The sequence below is a fragment of the Topomyia yanbarensis genome, chromosome 1 (assembly GCF_030247195.1).
Source record: "Topomyia yanbarensis strain Yona2022 chromosome 1, ASM3024719v1, whole genome shotgun sequence".
NCBI classification, from domain to species: domain Eukaryota; kingdom Metazoa; phylum Arthropoda; class Insecta; order Diptera; family Culicidae; genus Topomyia; species Topomyia yanbarensis.
This window is the reverse complement of record NC_080670.1, coordinates 82,613,630-82,635,610: the sequence shown is the minus strand read 5'-3', so window position 1 is coordinate 82,635,610 and position 21,981 is coordinate 82,613,630. Positions and strand designations below refer to the sequence as shown.

At 39.8% G+C, this 21,981-nt stretch overlaps 1 protein-coding gene across 7 annotated transcripts in view; it reads left to right on the top strand.

The window, feature by feature from the left end:
- The window catches only part of LOC131678021 (cyclin-dependent kinase-like 1), a 546,062-nt gene that overhangs the window by 288,489 nt on the left and 235,592 nt on the right, over positions 1-21,981 (top strand). For 2 of the 7 annotated variants that reach the window (XM_058958158.1, XM_058958160.1), the window contains exon 2: positions 20,339-20,392. The exons of 2 other annotated variants lie outside the window; for them this stretch is intronic. In XM_058958158.1, the coding sequence (XP_058814141.1) occupies positions 20,339-20,392 (54 nt within the window). Of the gene's footprint in view, positions 1-20,323; positions 20,440-21,981 lie in introns of those variants that run through there. 3 more of the 7 variants (XM_058958156.1, XM_058958157.1, XM_058958164.1) reach the window with 2 other exon arrangements.

Below are 21,981 nucleotides of genomic sequence, written 5' to 3'. Positions count from 1 at the left end.
GCCCTAGCAAGTTTGAGAGCGCCCTGCGAATTATGTGAATATCGTAAAAGCGCTCGAGAGAATCTAAGAGCGCCCTGCAATCTATGAGAATATTAAACTAGCGCCCCAGAGAATTTGTAAGCGCCCGGCAAATTAAGATAACATATTAGAGAGTTTTGTGAATATCATACTAGCACCCTGAAGAGCTTGAGAGCGCCCTGAGAGCTTTGAAAATGACAAACTAGTGCCCCTGCGAGTCTGAGAGCACCCTGCGAGCTATCGGAATATCATACTAGCGTCCTATGAGTTTTGCAAATATCATATTGGCGCCCCAGAGAGTGTGGAAGCGCCCTGCAAGCGATGGGAACATCAGACTATCGTCCGAGAGAATCTGAGAGCGCCTTGCGTGACTTGTAAGTATCAAACTAATGTTGAAACGCTCTGCGCGGTGTGGGAATATCATACTAGTGCTTTCAAGTATCTGAGAGTATCCTATGAGCATATCATACCAGTGCCCCATACAGTCTGGGATCGCCATGTGAGCTATGAAAATATCATACTAGCGCGGCAGGGAGTTTGACAATACCCTACGAGTTTGAATAGATTCACAAAATTCCAATTAGCTGGGATCATTAAATTTGCCTTCCAGAATGATAAGGCCAACGGAATTTTTTTTTTTTTGGCTCAAAAAATATTTTTTTCGGTTCCAGGAGCTGGTTAGTCGCCGACTAACCGTGACTAACCGCAACTACAGCACTGCATTCAAGGCTGTCTTGAAAGGGCTACCTCAAGGTCAAAGTTTGGATGAAATATCCAACGAATTGAAAAATTTACTTAGCTTTTCCCCTTCACAAGTTATTCTTATGAAGAGAAAGGCTACCGGCGATGACACGCCAGTACGCTCTGGAATTATCCAGGAGCTATATTTAATTCATTTTAACCGTAATGAGGTTAATAATTTGAAAGTATTTGAAAAAGCACGTTTTATGTTCCACGTGCTAGTAAAGTGGAAACATTATAGACGATATGGGGGCAGAATTGACCCAGTGTCGTAGATGCCAAGGCTTTGAACACGGCACAAAAAATTGTCATTTGGATTCCAAATTTATGATCTGTGGTGATAAATCGCACACGAAAGATACTTGTCCGGTGAAAAAAACCACAAAAAGTTTCAAATGCGCTAATTGTAGCGAAAATCATAAATCGAATTTCTGGGGTTGTCCTGTTCGAGAAAAAATTATAAATTCTAGACAACAAAAACAACAAATAAAAAATGTACCTACTTCTTCAGGTACACTTCAAGAAAACATGCCCAAACGTGTTAATCCGATTCAAAATAGATTAACAACTTCTTCTACCTCCGTCACACCATCCTACAATGGTTTGTCATCTTATGCTTCAGTGGCAGGTAGCAATGCCAAAATAACGCCAAAATAACGGCTACAACTACCACGCCCTCAATCTCGTTTGTACCCAACGCTTCCTTTAGTCCAATGGATCTAGGTAGCGTAACTTAAGAAAAATTAAAATACCTACAGGAGGCTATGTTACCTATGATGATTGCTATGTTAAATTCTACCTCCATGTTTGAAGCTTTTCAAGCGGGTTGGGAATTTGCTAACAAAATTGTAATGAAATTAAAGTTTAACAATGACTAATTTAAATTTATTAAATTGGAATGCTCGTTCATTAAAAACGTGCGAAGAATTTTTCAACTTCTTGAAGATACATAATGTGCATATAACCGTTGTGACCGAAACTTTTTTTAAACCAAATATTAAATTAAAGAGTAACTCTAATTTTGTTATTCATCGATTTGATCGAATTGTTGGATTCGGCGGAGCAATCGCAATAGCGGTTAATCGCAGGATCAAACATTCCGTTACGCCGTCTCTTGACACCAAGGTGATCGAGAGTTTGGGTATCGAAGTTGAAACTGATCTTGGTATCATTTTTATTGCTGCAGCCTATTTACCTTTTCAGTGCACTGGCGAGCAAATTAATTTCTTGAAAGGAGACTTACAAAAACGTACAAGAAATCGGTCAAAATTCTTCATAATCGGTGATTTTAACGCCAAACACCGAACCAGGAATAATGCTCAAAGCAATTCCAACGGTAAACTACTTTTTAATGATTGCTCTGCTGGTTATTATTCAATGTTGTTCCCGAATGGTCCTACGTGCTATTCGTCTGTAAGGAATCCATCAACAATTGATTTGGTTTTGACAGATCAAAGTCACCTTTGTAGCGAATTGATTACACATGCTGACTTTGATTCTGATCATCTTCCAGTAACTTTTTCACTTTCTCAAGAAGCTGTTTCCAATCCCATTAGCTCAGTGTTCAATTATCACAAAGCGAATTGGGAAAGATACAAAACTTATATTGGGAATAATTTTAATCATGACCTTGATTTACAAAATAAAGCTGACATTGAAACGGTATTACAAAATTTAAATAATTCTATAGTTGATGCTAGAAATTTATCAGTACCAGCAATACAGAAACAATTTAATACTCCTATTATTGACGACGATCTTCAACTTCTGATTCGCTTGAAGAATGTTCGAAGACGTCAATATCAACGTTCTCGTGATCCTGCTATGAAATGTATCTATCAGGATCTACAAAAAGAAATTAAGCATAGATTCACACTCTTAAGAAATGAAAATTTCGCGAAAGAGGTTGAACAAATCAAGCCAAATTCTAAACCTTTCTGGAAACTTTCCAAGGTTCTTAAGAAACCTCAGAAACCAATTCCAGCTTTAAAGGAAGGTGACCACATACTTCTTACAAACGAAGAAAAAGCTCAAAAACTTGCTCAGCAGTCCATAATTTTAATCTTAACGTTGTGAGTCCTATTGAAACCGAAGTCCTACAAAAATATGAAAACGTTTCAAATCAAGTAGATCTAGATCTAGACGATATTGTTGAAACAAACTATGATGAGATCAAATCCATCATGAAAAAGTTAAAAAATATGAAAGCTCCAGGTTATGATGGAATTTTCAACATTCTTCTTAAAAACCTTCCCGAAATCACCATGAGATACTTGGTCAAAATATTCAACAAATGTTTTGAATTAGCATACTTCCCTGAAAGATGGAAAAATGCCAAGATTATTCCTATTTTGAAGCCAGATAAAAACCCAGCAGAAGCATCTAGCTATCGACCAATTAGCTTACTCTCTTCTATTAGTAAATTATTTGAAAAAATCATCCTAACTAGAATGATGTCACATATCAATGAGAATTCTATTTTTCTTCCTGAGCAGTTTGGATTTCATATTGGACATTCAACTACTCATCAACTTGTGAGAGTAACTAATATGATAAAGGCAAATATCTCAGAGGGCTATTCCACTGGAGTTGCTCTTCTAGACATCGAAATAGCTTTCGACAGTGTTTGGCACAAAGGTTTAATTGCCAAAATGTGGGATTTCAATTTTCCAATTTACATAATAAAGATAATTAAAAATTATCTTACTAACCGCACCCTACAGGTTTCTTATCAGAATTGTAAATCTAATAAGCTACCCGTTAAAGCAGGCGTCCCTCAAGGATCATGCGTCGCACCAATACTTTACAATATTTTTACATCTGATCTTCCTAATCTACCTACAGGCTGTAAAAAGTCACTTTTCTGTGATGATACTAGCATCTCAGCCACTGGGAGTCGCAACGAAGCTTGCGACTGCAACGAAGCTTGAATATTTTCAATGATTACCTGAAAAAATGAAGAATTTCCACTAATGCGGCAAAAACACAATTGATTGTGTTTCCGCATAAGCAAAGAGCTTCTTCTCTTAAACCAACAACATTATTAAATTTAATGGTTTGAATTTAACGTGGTCAGATAAAGTTAAATACTTGGGTTTGATTTACGATAAAAAACTCACTTTTAAGGATCACATTGAAGGAATCCAAACAAAATGCAACAAATATATAAAATGTTTATACCCTCTTATAAACAGGAATTCTAGGCTCTGCCTAAATAACAAACTAATAATTTATAAACAAATATTTAGACCGGCAATGCTTTATGCAGTGCCAATCTGGGCAAGTTGTGCTACTAGGAAGAAAACGCTTCAAAGGATTCAGAATAAAATTCTGAGAATAATTTTGAAGCGTCCTCCCTGGTTTAGCACAAATGAGTCGCACAGACTCGCAAACATAGAAACATTAGAAATTATGACGAACAGTATTAGTTATTAGTCTTTATTAGTCTAGGTAAGTATTAGTTTTAGTATCGTTCCTCATTTCTCCACTTTCCACTTACTACGTGGATAATAGGGCTACGTAAATAAAAAAATATTTTAATTCAAATTGTGTATATAAAATTCAAAGCAAATCTAAAACACTGTGAATAACTGCAATTGTGCTGAGTAACTGTGTTGTATTAATTTATCTTCCCAACTGTCAAATCGCTCAATTTGCTCAGTCACACAGTGGCGTAACTATATCAAATCCATGGCCAAAATTATTTCACTTGTTTTTAAGGTTTTTTATGCGATAACAAGTAATGAAAAATGGTTTTTCATGGTTTTTGATAATTTATTATCAAAATATGAAAATATTAAACCTCCTTGCAGTGTGATGCAAAGCCGAAAATCAACGAATTCCACGAGCATTATTATTTTTCAATGTAAACGTGTTTTAGAGTAATCTATCAGTTTGAGGCAACCTCGCATTGAGATTTATCCTGTTTCAACTGTTTTCATGAATTAAAACATTTTGTTTTAAGTTCATATGTTTATTTTGCTTTTCTGATTTTCTTATAGTAGAAAAAATATTCAAGTTTTTGTAAATTCGGTAATAGAAATCTGTCCAAGTGATTATCGTATTCAATCTGACACTTGTAATCCGGAGACAAGGAACTGGAATGAGAAGATTGCGAAATTTGTTTGATGCTCCGCTTACCTTTCCAAGGCAACTTGTGTATGTTACGTTTCATATAGCAAGGATAGTGGAAGCTATATTTCACACTCTTTTATATGGCTATCGTGGCCATAATAGCTCAATTTGGTTAATGGACGCAATATAACAAAAATAATATGGGGGACTCAATCAAATCATTCTTGTCATATAAGCTTGAGCTTGTGCGACCACCCCTGGCCGCTACTCCGGAATAAGTAGATAATTATGCTTGGGAGTAGCGAAACATCTTTCAATGTGCAACTCCTGGTAATCCTAAATTGTGTATTGGTCAATAGCGGCACCGGCCAGGCCCTAACGTAGATCGCGGGAGGAAAGTGAAGGAATGGTTAGTCCGATAATTGCTTTTGCTAGAGGCCGTATATACTACTGCGCACTCCACAAGTATCACGGGAGGAGGATATTTGTTAGTAAGTATAGAAGTTGGATACTACTTCTTCTTTACCGATGCCAGAGAGGTGACTTCACTTCTGGACTAGATATCGATCCATCAACTCATGGACCGGCTTTACTTCCCTTCCGAAGGAAGACGTCTCCACAGATTTTTTCGTCTCAGAAAAATCTCAATGACCTTGGCTGGCCAACTGGAATGAGTGGTGGTCACGCTTATCACTCAACCACCGGCGCCGAATCAAATTATTCTTTACATATAAGATCTTTTAAATAGCCCCAATACTGATTTTTTTTAATTGTATTCTCTTAAATTTGAGAAAAAACACGACATTTTCAAACAGCTGTAAAAACCCAATGGGATTAATTGGGAACGTTTTCTTCGTGGAACAGTGAGAAGACACTCCAAATAATCTTCTCCTTTCAACAGATTTACCCGACATTGCCCGACAATGTAATTTTATACTAACGAATTGGAAAATTGAAAAAAATTGAGCACTGTTAACCTACCCAAAAATGACAAAAAAGCTAAAATTGACCCCAATTGATTGTAATTCCTGGAGTTTGCTATGAAAAGCACGATTTTGATTTATATATTGACTTGGGCAATTATTTTTTGAGCAATCTGAGAAATTGAGGGATAGTGGCTTCCAAGCTAATAAAATGTGTTAAAAAATCATTCATTTCAAAAAAAAATTGCATACAAAAATTATCAAACGAAAACGCTTTTCTTTTTGAGCAAAACGTTAGAGTATGTTTCGAAGAACAATTTAAGCTGAAAACATGGACAAATAAACAAAAACAATATTTTTTTCTATTTTGGCCAGGATTTGAAGTTAGTTACGCCTCTGTGGGTCGTGACGTTTCCCAAGCGAGAGATTGGTCAATTGATTCACCAATTACTTGCCGCAACGAGGAGTATCGGCAACATACCTCGACCCGTGAACCATTGCCACTTCCGGAGCAACTTCCTCCAGCTGATGATTACCGCTTACAACATCAAAAACCTGTTTTAATCCACCTAGAGGTCCAATTGTGCCTTTCTCGTTTCTCCAAACCATGATTTAATAGCTATTTCGTACAATATAACATTATGGAAATGTCTTTCATTCTTATTACACTTGGTAAGTATATATAAGGGCACCTTTTTGCATTCATCGCGGTATCGGTTTGAATCGGAGTTTTCTATGTGATCGCACTCCACAACCCGTAAAGCCGGAAGTCGGATGGAGATGGAAATTAATATCAGTTTCCGGGGACGCAACACCTTTCATTTCAGACTAAGCTGATCAAATCGGTCTAGCCATTTTCGAGAAACCAATATAACCGTTATTCTGAATTTGGATGCTTCCGGATCCGTCGATGGTGGCCAGTATAGCCAAAGAGACTTTGAATGACTGTTGGTGACCTAGATCTACAAATACAACAGTTGTGTTTACATTTTGGAAAAAATTTCACCTTTTTACATTCATCGCAGAATTCGTTAGAATCTGGATTTGCTGCGTGATCGTACGTATCACCCTGTAATTCAGGAACCAGAACTCGGATCTACACAAAATTCAACAGCAGCTAATGGACCTTTCATTTAAAATCAAGTTTGTCAAAATCGGTCCATAAAATTCCGAGAAACCGATGTGGACAAATCAACAAATTTTGTTTTGTAACCATACTCTTCAACTCGTAATCCGGAACAAGATGTCGGTTGAAAATGCAATTCAATAGCAACCTATGGGAATATTATACCTTTCATTTGAATCTTAGTTTGTAAAAATTGGTTCAGCCATCTCCGAGAAACCGATGTGGACATTTTGTTAACAAATCCGCTCATACGCACACATACATACATACATACATACATACATACATACACACACACTTACATACACACTTACATACACACATACATACACACATACATACACACAGATATTTTGCGATATCGGCGAACTGATGAGTCATATGAGACTCGGCCCTCCGGGCCTCGGTTAGAAAGTCGGTTTTGGGAGCAATTGCATAACCTTTCTATATGAGAAAGGCAAACGAATAAATATTTAATTAGCTTAATCAGCATGAGTTCAATGTTATCTTCATGTGATTATATTTTGAAATGTTGGTGGAATGGGTTTGAAAGTGGAGGGAATGGGGGGTTAGTAGAGTGGGAGTGGAGGATGCGTCAGAAATCCTTCATCTTATTTTGGTATACGGGGTGGCAGTGGCGTAGTAGCGGAGGGGGTTTTGGGGACGAAACCCCCCCCTCCCCCGAAATATTTTGGAGAATTTTGAAAAAATTCAATATGTTAAACAAATTTCTGCCTAAAATTTTTAATAAAATTCTCAAAGTTTCATTTGCAAAAGTCATCTTGTGAAAATATTTCCTTGTAGTGAAAATTGGCTGCAGACTCGACACCTACCTGACGGCACGTTGTGAAGGCTAGCTCAACCGCCGAGGACTATAACAAGTAGCTCGCGGCGAAGCGAGGAGCTTATTGGTTCACGAAACGGATATCGGTACGGAGAGAAATTTCGCCACATTCTGTAGTCCTTGACTGACGGCGAACATGGACTGGAGAGTGTGAGAGAAGTATCCCCATAGAGACCACCAGCATGGATGCCACATTGAAATCTGTGTTTCGGTCAAAAAAGTCTTTTTACCATCTGTGATGACTTAAACAGGAGAAATATCTGTGAAAATCTGTGATAAATTTCCAAAAAATCTGTGAAAAATCACATTTTCAAAAATCTGTGAAATTTTCATCAATATGCCAAAAATCTGTCATCTGTAAAAAAGAATCTGTGATCAAAAATTGTGAATAAAAATCTGTTACATTACAGAAAAATCCGTGAATATGGTAACCCTGACCACCAGGCGTTTCGCTACCGCATCGGCCAATGGAACCCTGCTGCAGCACGAAGAATTACGAGCCGCAAGCTAAAGTGGAAGACGAAAGCCTTTAACGAAAACCTCTTTGTTGAGTTACTTCGGCGAACAACCGAATCAAGTACGTTGATGCAGCTGATCTAACAAGAAGGATTGTGACGGCTTACGTTACAATGTCACGAAAACTAGGGCCATGCAGTAGACGGCGTGCAGCTTACGGGTTAAATGAGTAGCTCAGTACGCAAAACGCTGCTTGTCTTAGATCCAGAAGGCGGACTCAGAGCGTAAGATCGGAGAGTGAGAGAAGAGCGCATGCGACGTTTTGAGAAGGTAGGGACTCTTTAAAACGGGAGATCGAGCTTAGCAAGCCAATTGCCATAAGTAGCTGTGCTGAGAAATAAACGCCAATCCCTGGGGGACGCGTACTGAGTCGTCATGACGAAGACAAGGGTCCGTCAACACTAACTGAAATATATCCCGGGTAAGCTAAAGATAATCGTTGAGGGTCTCTTCCCGAATCACGATTCAACTACCTGGTCACCTACATCGTACGGCGAAGAAGAAGGAGGTAACACAGCCGAGTGGTAAGTGACTAACGACGAGCTCAAAGAAGCGTCGATGTGACTAAAATCAAAGAAAACCCCCGGTCCGGATGGAATACCAACCGTGGCGCTGAAAGCTGCGATCCTGGCATATCCGGACATGTTTAGGATGCTACTGCTGAAGTCTGTGGATGATGGTAATCCCCGAAATGAGGAAGGTGCAGAAACTGATGTTGCTGCCAAAGTGTGGGAAGTCAACGAGCCATCCAGCCTCGAATAGACCAATGCCGCAGCGTGGCATAAAAGAATTAGCCAGTTGCTTAAGAGATACTTCCAGAGTAGAGCACTGCTGTACCAGACGAACAAACGGGCAATGCGAGGCACAGCGGGCGTTCCTCAGGTCTCCATTCTTTGTCCAACAGTTTCGAATGGGATGTACGATGGGGCTGCGGCTTCCCACGAAAGTGAAAATCGTTGGTTTCGTGGACGATGTGTCACTAACGGTGAGACACTTGTAGAAATGGTGACGGAGACAATTAAACCGCGAAAAGCTGAACAGGACGCTTCGACTGCTGGTCGTACGAGTTTCGATTGCGTACCGGAGGCAGTATGCCTTGTCGCCGGGATGATCCCCATCTGCATTACCCTGACGGAGGATATCAAGTGCTACAAACAATGAAACGCCAGAAACATGAGGAAGATGATGAGAAGCGATTCGATGGTGACGTGGCAGCAGGAATGGGACAATACGGAGAAAGGAAAGTGGACCTACCGGCTCATCCAAACCTGTCGGCGTGGGTCAATAGAAAGCACGGAGTGATGACTTTCCACCTGAAACAGCTCCTATCGAGCCACGGCTGCTTAAGGAGTATCTTCATCGGTGTGGGTACGCAACGTCAACACTGTGCTTGAAGTGTGAGATCGTCGAGGAGACACCGGAGCGTCTTTGAATGTCCGAGGTTTGAAGTCTTTGAATGTCCGAGCAAAGTCTTTGAATGTCCGAGGTTTGAAGTGACGTGCAGGGAGCTACTTAACACGGGAGGACCGGACATCAACCCGGATAATGTAGCCTACATATAGACAAGCGAGACGTGGAACGCAGTAAACAGAGATATGATGTAGATCAGTGATTCTCAACCTGGGGTCCGCGGACCCCTAGGGGGGCGCGAAGTCATTGCTGGGAGTCCGCGAAGAAAAATATATTTTCCGAGTGCATATTGAAATTTCAAGTCATGTTTCCTAGCAAATTGAAAATAACATATTGATAGCATACAAAATTGATGTTTATCTATGGGGGTCCGCAGAACCCAGTGTGATATCTAAGGAGTCCGTGGTACGAAAAAGGTTGAGAACCGCTGATGTAGATCATGACCGTCTTACAATGGAATGGACATCGAACAACGGTTTCGGGAGAGCAATCACCGCCAGGGAACTTTCCGCAGGAATAAGCTAGACTCACTGCAGAGGATTAGTCGAGTAGACTGCAACAGAGCAGCGAGTATGAGTCGTCGAAACGCCAGCGAACCGGACGTCACGCTCCATGCGGATTCGTCAGACCGACCACGGCACCCCACCGGTTGTTCCGATAGAAAAATAGCGAAAACCAAAGAAGAATCGATATTAGGAGAACTTTTTTCGCCAGGGAACTCTCCGTTAGCGTAAGCTAGATTCACCGCTGGGGACTAGACTGAGTAGACAGCGACGAGACACCACTAGTCGCGGGTCATCGGCGCACCAGTGCACCAGACACCCTGCTTCACCAGAATCGCCGAACTGACCTCGGCACCTAGCTGATTAGCTCGATCTCCGGAGAACTTCTCTCGCCAAGGAATTCTCTGTCGGAGTAGGTCAGGTCCATCGTCGGGGAATAGACCGAGTTGTTCGCGAACAAGTCGAGGAGCGGAATGGATCATCAAGGAAGTAGTGCTAAGTGGCCCAAGAAGAGAACTAAAGGGCTTAAAGTAGTTGCGGTGCTAAATGGAACCGGTCACGGAGCCAAAGGGCTCAAGAAGTTGTAGTACTGAAACCAAATAAGAATCGGTTCGGGAGAACTTCTTTCGTCTGGGACCTCTCCGTCAGCGACAGTCAAATTCACCGCCGGGAACGAGACCGCGTAGATCGCGACGATTCACCGCGCTGGGGCGCTATCAAACCGGATGCCCTACTCTACCGGAATCGCCGAACTGACCGCAGCACCTGGCTGGTTGGTTAGCTTTCGAACTTCTCTCGCCGGGGAACTTTTCGTCGGAGTAGGCTAGATCTATCGTCGGGGACTAGACCGAGTAGTTCGCGAACCAGTCGGAAGCTTAACGAGGAAGTGGTACTGAATTGCACAATGGAACTGAAGGGCTTAGTAAATTAGACAGTCTGAAGTTTGCCGCCCAGATTGTCCTCGTAGGGGAAGAGCATTGATTCTATACCGACAGCTAGCTTTCCTACCTTGACTACCCAAACCCGTTCCCTGAGTTGTTGGTTTTGAACATTTTTTTCCTGCTCAGAATATTTTTGAACATTTTTTCATATATATACAAAAAAAATTCATATCCCCCCCCGAAAAATTTTCTTACTACGCCACTGCGGGGTGGATGAAGGAAATGCGGGCGTGAGGGTGGACCAAGGGGAGGGGAGTGATGAAGGAGGGAGGTGTAAGGGCAAGGCGGGGGGGGGGGGAGAGGCGGCGACGCAATACTCAACTGCATATTTTGCTTTCCATTTGAGACTTGGTTTGAGAAAATCGGTTCAGTCATCACCAAAGAACCGATGTGACTTTAATTGTGGAATATGCCCGGAATTCCGGAATCGTCGATAGTGGACAATATATTCAAAGAATGTTTGATTGGCAATCAGTGATCTAGATCTGCGATTAGACCATTTCAATAGTTTTTAGCCTCTGAGGTATTACGATTGTACCGTTTTATATGGGAAATTCCAGTGTATTCTTACTAACACCCCTGTAACTCCGGAAGCAAGCGTCAGAGCTGAATGAAATTCAGCAGCAGTCAATGGTATTACTGTATCTTTCATTTGAAATCAAGTTTGTAAAAATCGGTAGAGAATTCGTTGGGGAATGGGTGTGATATTAGCTTAGGAACTTGGCGGGTTCCCCGGGGGCGTCATGAACCGTCATAGGCGGCCAATGTGGTCAAAGCTGCTTTGATTGATCATTAGTGATCCAGACCCGCAAACTAGAGTAATGTTACATCAATTTTAATATGTTTTACATCATTTGAACATCATGGTGGTACCAGTTTATATGGAAATTTGCTGTGTGACCGCACTCTTCAACCCGTAACTCCGGAACCGGAAGTTGGATCAACTAAAAATTCAATAACAGCTTATGGGAGCGTTATACCTTTCAGACGAAACTAAGTTTGCGAAAATCGGTTCAGCCATCTCTGAGAAAATTGTGTGAGTTTAAATGACACACACACATACACACATACACACATACATACACACACAGACATTTGCCGATCTCGACGAACTGAATCGAATGGTGTATGACACTCGGCCCTCGGTTAAAAAGTCGATTTTTACAGTGATTGCATAGCCTTTCTTTATATGAGAAAGGCAAAACCATAAGCTTTACTGCCGGCCTAGCGAACACCCCTCTGGCTGTCTGCATTATGGCACGTCTGACCTGCCCGAATTTGTCAGGAAATGTCTCCAGGATGCGTTCTCGTTCCCAGCGGTTTCTATCATGTTTGTCGATTATGATAAGTAGGTCGCCCGGTTCCAGGGGCTTGACAGCATCGAACCATTTCGTCCGCCTGGTTAGCATTGGGAGGTATTCTCGAACCCACCTTCGCCAGAACTGATCTAAAATTTCTTTGGCAACATTCCAACTAACTCGGAGAACACATTGTCCATCTGGCTGATCTGATACTGGCTGTTTTATTCCATTGGAACCGTACAGTAAAAATGACTCGGAGTTAGTGCCTCTTGATCTGTAGCTTCCAATGGAATATAGGTTAATGGACGGCAATTGACGATCCCTTCCGCTTCCAACATTATTGTCTCCAAGACCTCGTCACTCGGATGATGTAGATTATCGAAGATGGCTTGTATTGCTTTTTGGATGGACTCCTCCCCATTCGCTCCCACGACGCTGCGGGAACGTTAAAATGCCATTGAGTTCGAGCGTTGATGAACGTGAACTGCTCGTACGGTAAGGCAGGTGAACAAGCATATCCATTGTTTTACGATACTGCGACCAACTTTCACTTCAGGGGCCCATATAATCCACGCTGACGTAAGTAAATGGCAGAATGAATGGCGTCAATCGGAGCCTCGGAAGTGGTCCCGTCAAGGGCGGCACCAGTGTTGCCCCTTTAATCTTACAGTACTGACAGCTCCTGCATACACTCCGTACTACCATTCGTATCCTCGCAATGTAGAACTTCTGCCTTAACTCGTTGCATACTGTTTCACTATTGGCATGAAGGAATCGCTGATGAAAACTAAGCACGACGAGGTAAGCAATTCTATGGTTTCTTGGCAACACGACTAAGTGCCTTGCATCGTAGGAAACGTCTGGCGCGTTTTCAATTTTACCACCCACTCGTAAAACTCTCTTTTCGTCCACTAATGGAGACAGCATACGAAGTGAACTGCCTTTGAAAACGCTACGTCCATCAACGAACAGAGATAGTTCTTCCGGATATGCTTGTGTCTGTGCTTTATAACTAATGGCCGGCTAGCCCAGTAACAAGACCTTCTATAGCTTCACAGGGTCGGCTACCTCGTGAGGGAAAACTCACCTGAATACTCTAACCAGGATTTGGTCTCAACCTGAAAACAATTTCAAAGGCGCGCGCAAGAAATGTGGCAAACAGAAAAGTCAAACAACCAATTTAATTTAAAAGAAACTAGTTTCTATTGAAACGAGGAATGAGAAAACTTTTATTAACTCACTGGTCACTGCGTTGATTCGTCGATGATGGCTGCTTCCACGTGTTGCTGCTGCTGATGCTGTCCGCGTGTTCCGCCGGCCGATGGCCACCGGTTTTCGTCGCTGTCTTACCGAGTGGCTTGCTTGTTCAGATCTTCCGCCGGGAACTTCCTCCGGCCTTCCGTTAGCTTCACTCGGATTAGCGTGGTCGTATGTTGACGGACGACCGTTCGGCACTTCTGAGCCACTGCCACTTTTCTTGGGAAGAATCTGGCCATAATTTTGGCTGACGGGAGGTCCAGATTTTCCAGCACCGAGAGTCACTTTATGCACTCAAACTATGTGCAAATATTGTCGCTTCAAACTTACGGCGGATAACTGTGCCGATTTATAAAGTTCCGGGAATTGTAACGGCTTCCGGAAACAAATAGCTAAGATAATTATATATCTTTATAAAACTGTCGTATTTGTATTACTGTGTGGCTTTCACGGACTCAGAAAATAAGAGAGTTAAGCCATGTGGAACAGGGGCTTATATAGCCCTAGGGACTTGCTCGGGCGTTTTCCCTTCGAGTGCTGGCTCCAATGTATAGCCCTCCTTCGGCTACAAACAGTGGCTGCAGAACACGCGATCACTTTCACGCCCGATCGTCAGGCGTGATGCGCAGCTTCGAATTTCGAAGGGATTAATTCGCCTAGCTAACTCCTGATTGGCTGTCTGTATTAGTGAATGGCCCCGCTTGACGACACATCGAGTATTTTTGTCGCTCTGTTCATTTATGAGAGTTTGGTATTTCCTCAAATGGGCATCGTGGCGAACCACTAATACGCCACCTTTTACTCCTATATATATATATATATATATATATATATATATATATATATATATATATATATATATATATATATATATATATATATATATATATATATATATATATATATATATATATATATATATATATATATATATATATATATATATATATATATATATATATATATATATATATATATATATAGAGAGAGAGAGAGAGAGAGAGAGAGAGAGAGAGAGAGAGAGAGAGAGAGTTCACAACAAGTCGTCGTCAAGTTCGCACGCTTTTATCGTTCGATCCAGGTGCCGTGCGCGATATTTCATTTAGTTTTTTATTAATTCAGCTTTTCGTGTGTGTACATCAATCATAATGAGTTGCGAAATTTGCACTTTCGACACTTCCGCCGATACAGTTATGTGGACGTGTATAGGTTGCCCAAGAAAATTCCACGCCGCTTGCATTGGAGTGACTGTTCCGAGGGGATCACTGCGGAAGAAGGACAAGAGGGTGGACATCAACTCGTATCTATTACCGTGCTGTGAATCATGTCAAGAATTGATGCAGGCCAAGATTGAGTTCAAAGGGCTTATTGAACAACAACAACTTCTGGAATCACAACTGCAAGCCAATACGGAAGTAATGCACCGGCTCGCGTTTCAACTGGAGAAGCCTAACATAGTTCACGAAGCGATCGATGGCCTAGAAATTTTGCTTACAACAATAAAACAGGAATTGATAGCAATAAACAAAAACAGCAGTTTGACTGGAAGTGTTGTTGCCATTAAAAATCACATTACCTCGCTATTCGATACAGCAATGACGACAACGAAAAATAATGTCTATAGCACGCTGAAAACGGTAACGTCAGAGCTATCAGCTGAACTGCGCACCATGAATGATGAAATAAACCAGCTTAATCAACTGTCTCTGGACACAGCGGCTAGTATTACTATGACGTCAAACCCGACGCTGGGGATTGATATTCTTGACGAGCTTAAGTCTCTGTCAGCGAACATATCCACCAGTCAAAACTTCACAAATTCTGCGCTAACTATTGATATCCTCGACGAACTTAAGGCGCTTTCATCAAACATAACGGCAAGTCAAAACGCTACATCATCGCTTGATTCATGCCCCAGTTTGGAAGCCGAATTCAATAACGACAAAAATATCGATAGCTCAGGTTGGCGCTTTTTGGGTACAAGGAAAGTATGGAAAGCAGACTGGAGCGATTACGATGCACGCAAATTAAGAAACCTGAACCAGCAAAAACAGGCCGAAAAGGCTAGAAGACGTAAAAAAAGATCGAGGCGAAATAATAATAATAACGTTAATGAAAAAAACAAAAGCACCACAAATTTTCCTCGACCTGATCAAGAGCAAGCAGCGCGCCACTCACGACAGCCAGTTAATAGTAACCATACGAGTAATACCAATCGCAGAATCACATTTAGGGCCGGCAACACCCACTATAACAAAAACCATACGAGTAGTCACTACAACAATAGTTTCCTGCCACCGGATAGAGTGCTTCTTGCGGCTGCAAAAGATCATTTCTCAGGACCCCCCACGAACTATAGGCCAACAATTCAGTTTCAAAGAGGACCGACATTGAATCCCTATCCAGTGGATGATTTACCACGGTCGACGATGCAAATGCACCCAACATCGGAGCGCTTGTCAACAGTTTTGTGTAAGGCGTGCCATTCTCAACATTCGTGTTTTCGACGACATTGACGCATTCCCTAGAAGAAGGAAATGACGAGGACACCGCAGTTTGCCAAGATTCGACGCCATTTGAACGACAACAAAAAGAGGTAATCTCGATTTCTCAAGTAGAGTCGTCAGTAGAAATTTTAATTTACTGTCAAAATTTTAATAGAATGAAAAGTGCATCGAAAATGAATGAAATTCACAAGAATATTTTAAGTAGCTCCTATACAATTATTTTGGCTACAGACACTAGTTGGGACGAAAGTGTTAGAAGTGAAGAAGTTTTCGGGAACAGCTACAATGTGTTTAGAGCTGACCGAGACATTCATATGTCTGAAAAGAAGTCAGGAGGGGGAGTTTTAATAGCAATTACATCAAAATTTAATGCAGAAATCATTACTACAAGGAAATTTAAAGAATTTGAGCATGTGTGGGTTAAAACCCATCTGGCAGGTGAAACACATATATTTGTCTCTGTGTACTTCCCCCCAAATAATGCCCGCAAAGATACATTTGAAAAGTTTTTTCTTATTGCCGAAGACATTATAACCAAGCTCCCCCCAGAGGTAAAAGTTCATATTTATGGTGACTTCAATCAACGAAGCATTGACTTCTTTCCAGACACTGAAAATGAAAGCATTCTACTTCCAGTCGTTGGGGATAACGAAACTCTGCAGGCCATATTTGACAAAACTGCAAGTTTAGGACTTAACCAAATTAATCATGTTAGAAATCAGCAAAACTGTTATTTAGATTTATTATTCACAAACATTCTTGAAGACTTCTGTGTCACCGAATCATTAACTCCACTATGGAAAAATGAAGCGTTTCATACAGCAATAGAGTTTTCTGTATTTGTACATGATAACAAAAGACCCGATGACTGCGAGTACGAAGAGGCCTTTCAATTTCAATTGGCAAATTTTGACAACATAAAACAAAGACTAAGCAGTATAGATTGGCAAACGTTGTTTAGAAATGAAACAAGTATCGAAAATTCAGTAGACGTCTTTTACACAAAATTGTTTGATATAATAGTTGAACAACTACCACTGAAAAAAATTAGGCGACAAGGCAACACAAAATATCCAGTTTGGTATAACGAGCAAATTAAAAATTTAAAAAATCGTAAACAAAAGGCCCACAAAAAGTATAAAAAAATCAGAAATGAAAGGAACTTATTTAACTATTTGGACATTTGCGATCAACTAAACCTATCCATTAAAATGGCATTTGAAGAGTATAACTCAAAAACCGAACTTCAAATAAAATCTTGCCCAAAAAATTTCTTTAATCATGTTAAAAATAATTTAAAATCGGAAAACTTCCCTTCAAAAATGAAACTTAAAGAAAATGTCGGTGTCAACGCGGAACAAATCTGCAATCTTTTCGCAACCTTCTTTCAAGACATCTATACCACATTTTCTGAAGAAGATCGTGATCGCGAATATTTCGGTTTCTTCCCAGAATTCACCACAGACATTGGCGTCAATCATGTCAGTGTGCAAGATATTATGGAGGCTCTAAACAAACTAGATGCCTCCAAAGGTTCTGGACCTGACGGGATCCCACCCGTATTTATGAAGAACTTAGCGTTGGAACTCACAGCTCCTCTGTTTTGGCTTTTTAACATGTCGCTTGAATCTGGCATTTTCCCCAATTTATGGAAAAGCTCGTACCTGATACCCATTTTTAAAAGTGGCAAAAAATCTGACATATGTAACTACCGTGGAATTGCCATTATGTCATGTATGCCCAAACTCTTTGAAGCAATCGTTAACGAAAAACTATTCAATCAAATCAAAAACAGAATTACTAACATGCAGCATGGGTTCTTCAAAGGACGTTCAACTAATACAAATTTACTAGAATTCGTTAACTACTCATTGATTGCAATGGAGAATGGAAACTACACTGAAGCTCTTTACACGGACTTTAGCAAGGCATTTGATCGTATCGACATACCCTTGCTATTATTCAAACTGAAAAAATTAGGAATTGAATCAGGTCTTCTCAAATGGCTCGAATCATATTTAACTAACCGTCAACAAATAGTTAGATTTAAAGGGAAGAAATCGAATCCCATTCAAGTCACATCAGGAGTTCCTCAAGGCTCCCATCTAGGCCCTCTTTTGTTCATTTTATTCGTAAACGACATATCATACATTCTCAAAAACATAAAAGTTCTTATCTATGCCGACGACATGAAGCTCTTTTTAGAAATTAGGAACGAACAAGACATAAAGATATTACAGGAAGAAATACATATGTTTTACCTCTGGTGTAACAAAAGCCTTCTGCAACTAAACGTAAAAAAATGTAATGCAATAACTTTTAGTAGGAAACGAAATACACCTGACATTTCAATCACTCTAGGAAATCAAGTGGTACAAAAGTGCGAAAGAGTTAAAGATTTGGGAGTCATTCTAGATTCAAAATTAACATTCATTGACCATTACAACACAATCATCAATAGAGCAAATAACATGCTTGGATTTATAAAGCGTTTTAGTTACAATTTTAATGATCCATATACAATTAAAACATTATACATCTCGTATGTAAGGTCAATACTGGAATATTGTAGCATAGTTTGGTCACCTTTCTCAATCACACATGAAGAAAGAATAGAATCAGTACAAAGGCAATTTTTATTGTTTGCACTTCGCAAAATAGGTTGGACACGATTTCCTCTCCCATCTTATAAAGCTCGCTGTATGCTCATTAACATCCAAACACTAAAAGAGCGCCGAGAATATGCAATGGTTTCATTTCTAAACGATATAATTTCGTGTCGTATTGATTCAGTCGAACTTCTATCTAAACTTAATTTTTATATACCTTCCCGGCAGTTACGAATCCGAAATACATTTATAACAAACAATTATCGTACAAATTATGCCAAGTTTGGACCATTAAATCAGATGATGGCAACTTACAACAAGCACTGCGAAGCTATTGACTTAACAATGACAAAAAGCAAATTAAAAAAATATTTCAATTCTATTCGCTTATAAAGAACATCCTAAAGTAGTGCTATGTAAACCAGATAGTGTTTAGTTTAGTTATTAGTATTTTATGTTTTAAGTGTATACTATATTTTATCGTTGTAACAAAACGGTCTACTCTTGTTTGACGACAATAAATAAATATATATATATATATATATATATATATATATATATATATATATATATATATATATATATATATATATATATATATATATATATATATATATATATATATATATATATATATATATATATATATATATATATATATATATATATATATATATATATATATATATATATATATATACTTACCTTTACCTAAAACTAACGGATTGAATAAATTACAGCATTTTAGCTGCTAAGTCTTTCATAAAAATATGGTGTTTTTTCTTACCGTCGGGAACAAACCTTACTAAAAGATAGTGGTTTTTAAACCCATTTGTGAGTGGCGCCTGGTAGGAGGACGGACTTTTTCCCACCCATATCATTTAGACTATAATCACAGACTAACAGACATAACACTATGAGGGAATTCCCTCAAAAAACATCGATCCGACAATTTTCCCAGAACACTAGCTCCAACTTTTCTTCACGGTCCCAAACACTCATTTACTGGTAGGTTACCCCTCAGGTTTGGGAGCAATTTTTCACTAGTGGTCTATCCCCCGTATGCTTGTTCATATGAAAGTGGCGCCATAATTTCAAATGTGGCCACAGTCCCAACTACAAATATATTTAAAATGACCATTAAAGCGGGCGAAGCTTTGTTTTTAAGTGTTATGTCTGTTAGTCTGTGCTATAATGTCCGATGATAAATAAATAAATAAATGAATAAATAAAAAATAAATAAGTAAATAAATAAATAAATAAATAAATAAATAAATAAATAAATAAATAAATAAATAAATAAATAAATAAATAAATAAATAAATAAATAAATAAATGAACAAATTATTAATTTGAAATACCGCATGAAATGCGTTTCATAGGATTTCAATATGAGATTCACAGGAAAACAGTTTGGTTCGATTTTCATCGTAAAGCAGCATGTGAAAGTAATGTTTTATTGCATCGTGTAAATTATTAGCAATGCACAATCATTCTCCCCTGATGGAGCAATGCAAATAACAATATTACGAGTAACTAATATTCTTTGATAGTAATCTTCCTTTCAGATGGACCTCTGGAGAGTCAAGTGCAAGAAGTGCTCTAAAAGCATTAGCAGAAAGGTAAACTATTAAAATTTGGCTGAACATAAAGAATAGGAGAACTGGTGGTAAGCCCGACACATTGGGTAAGCTCGGTACCCCATGACCTTTCCCGGATATCAAATTTGAAATCATACAATAATGACAGGGTATTATTAGTACGATTATTTTGAGCATTTCTAGACACACCGATGCTATGTAGGTTCGTCAAACGTCAAAAAAATAAACAAAACATGCGAAAGCAAAATTGATGCGCCCTTACTGTACCATCTGGGGCAGGGTGTCATTCTAAAATCTAAAATCAAACGATGTCACGTTTTCGCGTCACTATTTTGAACACTAATAACTTTGTTATTCATAAATTGATTTCCGTCTGGTTATCACCAAAAAATTCGGAATAAACTGAAATTATGTTTTATAGCTATAGTGTTTTTGTATTTCAATAGCACACTATGGAAAAACAAGCACAAATAAATAGATCTCGGAAAACGTGAAAACTACCATACATCAGTCAATCTATCCCCGGCAGAGCCGCCACTCGAACGAACACGAAAAGTTATAAACAAATGTGTCGCGTGCCTGTTTGAATCACTTGTTGCTATTTTGCCAGACAAGTAACATCGTGCCTATAGCGTTTCGTACGACAGATTTAAGCACCCAACACATTACGCTTCTATGAATGACGTCATCCTCGACTATTTGAAGAATAACATTCCTCGAGCGAGTTCATTCTCCCTTCGAACGTCGGGCCGTAAAGAACAGCAGTAGCAATCAGGCATGCGCTGCGATGAGTGCTGCATTCGATCACTGCTACCGCTGGGGGTGGGGACGACGGCATTTCTAGGTATCCAGCGGCCGAGCACCAGTCTCCCTTCCATGGCTCTGATTGGCTGTATTGATTTTGCCGATGACGTCATCCTCGGATATATAACCTTCAGCATTGCTCTGGCGAGCCCATTCTCTGGCCGAACGTCGGAGCGGAGACGATAGCAGCAGCCGACAGATATATTTAAATTATGCAGTGCGCTGTGTACTGCTTTGCACACAACAGCTAGAGAGTTACGGCACTCAGTGTCAGTGCTAGTCAGCATGCCGTTGCGATGAATCTAGTACCGCGTTGCTTTTTGCGACACTAGAGTTTTTAAACTGACAAAAAAAAACAAATGGACGCTTCTCAAATTTGGAAAGCCGATTGTTTTGAGCTTCGTGGAACACCTTGAAACTCGGTGTATTTACACCGGCAGACTCTTTTGCTCATTTTGATTTATTTTGGTACTCGTTCCGCATAAAAGATTAAAATTTGTGCGTATCAAAAATATTAAGCCCTAGTTATCTCGACCAATATCGTAACCCTACCCATTGGGGTCGTACACAAATGACGTTGCTTTTTTCGGCGAATTTCTACCCCTCCCTCCCCCTCGTAGCTTTTTGTCACAATATTCCCCCTCGTCACACATCGTCACAAATTTGCTACACCGCTCTACCCCCTAAAATGCTACGTCATTTATACATAGCCCCTGGCACCGTACTGGCTGTTGTTTAAAACGGTATGCATTGATCGAAATGGTAAAACGAAAATCGAAGCGTGACTAAAATATTCGCTAACTTTA